At 43.9% G+C, this 6000-nt stretch overlaps 1 protein-coding gene across 1 annotated transcript in view; it reads right to left on the bottom strand.

Moving 5' to 3' along the window:
- Nucleotides 1-4437: 4437 nt before the first annotated feature.
- Nucleotides 4438-6000, bottom strand: part of GABRP (gamma-aminobutyric acid type A receptor subunit pi) — a 40047-nt gene continuing 38484 nt past the window's right edge. Inside the window, exon 10 of the mRNA XM_054037847.1 lies at nucleotides 4438-5751. Coding sequence (XP_053893822.1) covers nucleotides 5449-5751 — 303 coding nt within the window. The 3' untranslated portion in view covers nucleotides 4438-5448. The remainder of the gene's footprint in view (nucleotides 5752-6000) is intronic.

Raw genomic sequence — 6000 nt, 5'->3', positions numbered from 1 at the left:
ATTCACTTGCCATTGTCATTCGGTTCCCATTTTTTTCTCAGGTGCTGCACTTAATACAAGGTATGATTTATGAATATGTGGTTTTGATCCTTCACAATGTACTGTAGCAAAATGGTTCAATAAAAAGTTATTAAAGTAAGAAATCCATAAAGTTTCACACGTTTTTTCCACCTTCTATAACAAACCCTAGTAAGAGATTTAGCTCACTTTAGTCAGTCACATACCAAGCAAACACTCATACTTGCACAACTCTAATACAAATATGCATGCAGATATGTCCTTTCTCAGGCAGAACTCCAACTGAAGACAGACATTGCAATCAACAGTAGTTTTGCCTGAGTAAGAACTTCAAGATTATGCCTTTAGTGAAGGCATGAAATGAAAGTTGCATATACCAAAAGGAAACAAAATCAGCCATATATAATCTGTTTGAGAGACTTACTTCAAAATCAGGAAATTAAACCATCCTCTCTAGCCTAAAGATACAGAATACCAAATGGAATTTGGTTCCCAAATGCTCAGTGCTTTGAAGTGTGGGTGTGGGACACACACACACATTTAACTCATTTCTAGAACAAAGCAGTCAGTCATACTGATTTTGGAGTGAGCAAAATTGAGCCGACAAACATTATTAGCTTCCGAGCACTGCTTTGAATTTGACTTTCTGGAGAAGTGTAACAGTGTTCTACACTTAAACAACAACATACTACTCCATCTCTGCCTTCATCTTCAAAGGCAGCTTTGTCCCTTACCAAGGTGGCATGGATAAAGACCATTAAGAATATATTATTGCTGAGGAAGGAGGCATTAATGATGGCGTTTCACTGTTAAACAACCCATTGACCTCCACGGTGCTACTCCTTCCCCATGCTCAGAATATGCTTTACACAGCTTTGGCAACTTGGGATGTTGCTTTTGGAGTTCTGTGGTGTCCAGCGTCCTGACAAATGTCACCTCTCACAATGTCACGTGCTCAGTAAGTCTAGGGTGCAAGAGGCAAAGGGCTTAATAACAGAACATGGAACTTGAGATACGATGCAATTTTTAATCTATCTGTGTTTGATTAAAGATCGTCAGAGCTGTTCGGTGGTTTGTGTGAAATGTGAACTCAATCCAGTTCCTAGCAGGCAGCTGATTACATTATAAAACCCATCACCTCACTTTACTCCCTCATCTGAGCAGAGGGGCCAAGGCCGGTGTGGACCACAGAGACTGTACTAGTCCCATCACATGCCACAGACATTCATTGCGTTAGAGTCGCGTCAGCTTGGCAGGGCAGCTTGCACAGCTGCTGGTATCTGTGCTGTAACTGTAAAGAGGACTGGGCTAGAGGGCTTTCAGTTCTGGCAGCTTGTGCCATCATCTTGAAGCAATGGGAGCTGCCTGAACTTCTCTGCTTCCCTTTTATTGAACCTCTGACCCTACTCCCATCCCTGGCCTTGTTTGATTTGTCACATGCAATCAGTTGACACCAGTTTCTTTTTTAGCCCCTCCCCTCTTCTGAGGGAGCAGCCCAAGGTGGTTCTTTGGAGGTAGGCCTTTCAGAGTATGTCCATGCTACACTGCAGCTAGAAGCATGCCTCCCAGCCTAGGCAGAAAGATTTGCACTAGCTCTGCTCGAGCTAGCACACTAAAAAGAGCAGTGTGGACATTGTGGCATGGGCGGTAGCTCAGGCTAGCCACCTAAGTCCAAGTCCCCTAAACCCTGGGTCCACGCTTCGGTGGCTAGCCCAAGCCACCGCCCGTGCCACAACAGCCACAGCGCTATTTTTAGCATGCTAGCTGAGGCAAAGCTAGCAGGGTCTGTCACCCAGGGCTGGAAGGCTCACTCCCAGATGCTCTGTGGACATACCCTCAAGGGCTCTCTCGTCCAAGCGAGGTCAAATAGCCTGGCAGTCTAAAAACAGGTGCCCTCACACCCAACACAAAGGAGTTAGGGAGTTGGTGTTGTGGGGCTGGATCAGCCCTTCCTGTGGTGAGACCTGAGGGAGGGAGCTGAGAAAAAGGCTGTCTCCAAGGACCACTTTGCAGAGTTTCTCTTTAATCAGCCCATTGAGGGCCACACAGGGTGAGCCACAGAATTGAAGAGTCCTTGGCAACATGGGTCTTAGAGACCCTGCAACCAGGGACACCCAGGCCACAGCTGGCCCCTTTAAGGAGGATCCCTTCCACAAACATAGGAAACATAATACAGCCCTAGGAAATATTTATTTTTCCAGGTAAATTCCATGGGGCTGAAGGGAGGACAAGGTGTGCTCTTCCCGGCCCTACCCAGTGTGAGACTGACAGCTCCCTACCTCCAGCCCAGCAAGGCCCTGCTTCTCCCTCCATGCAGGCCTGACCCTACAGAGACCCCTCAGTGTGGTCATTGGGGTGGGGATGCTGCCACAGAGCCAGCTGATCCCCTTCTCACACACTGGAACGGTGAAGTCTGGCACGGGAAGGTCCCCTCTATACACAGATCTTGGGGCATGATTGACCCTCTAATCAGAGATCGATGATTGGGCACAGACAATAGCAGAATTAACAGAGAACGCTTTTATAAAACAACAACAAAGACAGCCAGAAACAGAGGATTAAAAATATTCAGGTAACTTTAAAAATAAATCACATTCCTTCTCACTTTCTGCCAGGACTAGAAAAGCAAGCACAAAAATATTATCAAAGATGAGCTATTCTCAAGATATGTCTATCATGGCTGAGACTAGGTAGCTCTGGCCATTGTGCGCAATGGTCTGATTTATAGAGTTCTCTAGCCCAACTTCCAAACCAAATTGCCTGTAAAATATGCCTGGGTTTTTGAGTAGAATATTCAAGAGGGACCCAGCTCAGTAATAGTGCATGGTTAACATTCAGCTTCTGCATATCTGGAGCAATTTTCCTGTACAAAGTTTTAATCTGCAGTTCTGTATTTATTTCACAGTCTTTGACCATTGATGAGATATGTGGAAGGAAAACTTATGGGAATTAAGAATTTTACTTCACTTGACCTGAAGTTTCCAGCATATGCACTCTGCAACCACAGGGGCCCGATTCTGTTCTCCAATACACCAGTGTTATTCCAGGGTTATGCCACTGATGTCTGTTGATCTACTCAGCATTTATGTCAGCGTAACAAAGTGGAATTTGTCCCATTATCATCCCACTATTTAGATTTCTAATTTTATTACAAAAAAACGTAGGTACAATTTTTAAAGAGTCATACAAGAATTATCTATAGGGTCAGTGATGTGTCACACTGTAGAAAATGAATAAGACAGGGAGATGCTGAGTTTTTAAGGCAGTCGAATCCAAGAGTATAGGAGTTCAACAGGGATCTTAATAAATCTCCAGGCACAGAGAATGTTAGGAGAACTTTTTTTTTTTAAAAAGCAGGAAGAGAGAAATCTCCTGAGATTAAACACCTGCATGATGTACTGTTTGTGCTGTTGGGCTTTTATTCAAGAAACGGAAACAAGTGTTTCCTATTGCCAACCTCAAGTGGTCAAAATCATGGATCGGGTCCCACAGAAATCATGAGATTAACTTAAAGGTCACGAGATTTTAAATATGGATTCCTTTCACCAACCTTCTGGTTTTGGAGCCTTTAGGCTTCATGTTTTCAAGCTTTTCTCTGCAATTATGAGGGCTAGAAATTGACTAATTTTTAAAATGAGAGATAAGAAATGGTTTTCAAAGGGGGTGGAAGCTGGCCTTTAAAACGACCCTCCCCAATCTTGTATGGGCAATGTATTTTTCACATGGACCGACCTGGTGTTCTATGAAGAACCCATTTTTGTGCACACAAATGGGATCAGCGTTTGCAAACTGCACCATTATGACCCTCCCTGCATCTGCAAATCGTGTGTGTGTGTGTGTGTGCGCAACTCTGCATTTTTCCATATGATAAAACAGACATCAGAAAAACACTTGCCCAGAAGCTGACACAAACAATATTTGGAGTGCAATGTTAGAGGAATTGTCAAGAGGTAACAAAAGTTGCAGCGACATTCCCCAATATTATCTGGACCGGTGAGCTGCTAGGTCAGTCCAATCCTTGACTCTGGGAGCCAGACTTACCCTGCTCTGCTGTGAGAGCCCCCACTCCCGGGCTGTTCACACACAGCCTCTAGCATGTAAGCTGCTCCCAGCTATGCGAGTGAGCACTTTTGGCCGGCTGCTGCTTGGACTGTGCAAGCGAATGACACTAGCCAATATCTCCTGTCCCAGACACAACCCTAGGAACCTCCATCTTGTAGTGTCCAGTTATGCCCGTTGGACGCTGCAAGCTTATATGAGTTCATCAGTTTAACAAAGAAATTGATATGTACCAGGCTTGTTATCCCAAGGGGAGACTCTGACACGTTTCAAACCAAATACACTGCTTCTGGTAGAATAAACAAACAGATTTATTAACTACAAAAGATTGATTTATAATCACTTAAAATCTAAGCACAACAAGTCAGATTTGGTCAAATGAAATAAAAGCAAAACGCATTCTAAGCTGATCTTAACACTTTCAGTGCCCTTACAAACTTAGATGCTTCTCACCACAGGATGGCTGGTTGCCCTTCAGCCAGGCTCTCCCCTTTGATCAGCACTTCAGGTGCTTGGTTGCGGTGTCTGTAGATGGAGGTGGAAGAGAGAGAGTGTGGCGAACATCTCTCCCTTTTATCATGTTCTTTCTTCCCCCTTGGCTTTCCTCTCCCCCCCCTCAGAGTCAGGTGAGCATTACCTCATCATAGTCCCAAACTGACCAAGGAAGGGGAGTGACTCACTTGAGAGTCCAACAGATCCTTTGTTGTTGCCTAGGCCAGTGTCCTTTGTTCCTGTAAGGCTGGGCTGGATTTGTCCCATACATGCCCTGATGAAGTGTGAACTGCCCCTCTGCTCCTGGAGAGTTTTTGCCTGGGCTTGTTTTAAGCCATGAGGACACATTTTCAGCCTCATAACTATATACATGAAATTACAACCTATAACATTACTATAACAACAATACTCAGCGCATCACAAGCCTTCCGAAGACACCTAACATGACAATCTTTGCATTGGATACCACACAATCATATTATAAGGATGAACATGGGGGTTCAGGATGTTCCCCCAAGGTACAGAGCGTCACAGTTGCCATCGTAGATTAATAGCATTCTATGGAGAGAAAAGTGGCTGAATCACAACTACACTCTGACCCACACATATTAAAAGAAACTCAAGACAAGGAGCAGGATAAAAATGCTGGTTACAGAGCAATAATAAGGGTTCACTGGCTATATTCCTGGTCCCCAATGTTCTGAGAATTGTAGCTCCTTCTATGAACTGTGGAAGATCTACCTTTCTTTCCGGGACAATTGTAATATGGTAGGATTAGCTCAGTGAGTTTTCTGTCCAGTAAGGGGTATCAAGGAATAAAGGTTGGTCCCACCTGGTTTCAAGCTCCTCTGAAGTGTGAGAATGAAGAGGTGTCATTTTCTAAAAATACAGATAGTAAGCCCAGTAAAATACATTGACCAGCATGAAAAACAAAGGAAAAAGTAACTTAGAGTAATGGTCAACATTGCTGGGATTCTGAATTGTGAAATAGCTGATGATCCTGTGCATTTTGTTTCTCAACACAAACCTAATTTTGTCATGGGTTTTCATGGTCAGGTCACGATAGTCGACGGTATCGCTGGAAATCTCAGTGCTGGATAAACTTATTTTCTGCTTATAACTCGTGATGGAGCTATTGAGGATGTTCGTGATGTTGACATCTTCAGTTTCTTTGGTAGGCCCCTAGGAAATGATAGAGCGCAATTAATGTTAGGTGATGTGATTTGGATACACATGTAATGTACTGGCTAAGTGTGTCATATCCTCCTCTATTGGCTGCTCTGTACAGAAGTTAAGAGACTACACACAGCTCTCAACTAAGGGATTTACTCCTTTAACTTAAGTGGTAGAGCCCTATGCTTTAGACCTGAAGGGTCTATCACTGTTGATGACCCGTAATGCTAGGGTTGTTACATGCAAAATTTAAACATT

This window comes from Malaclemys terrapin, chromosome 8 (assembly GCF_027887155.1).
Source record: "Malaclemys terrapin pileata isolate rMalTer1 chromosome 8, rMalTer1.hap1, whole genome shotgun sequence".
Taxonomy (NCBI): domain Eukaryota; kingdom Metazoa; phylum Chordata; order Testudines; family Emydidae; genus Malaclemys; species Malaclemys terrapin.
This window is presented reverse-complemented; position numbering and strand designations above follow the sequence as displayed.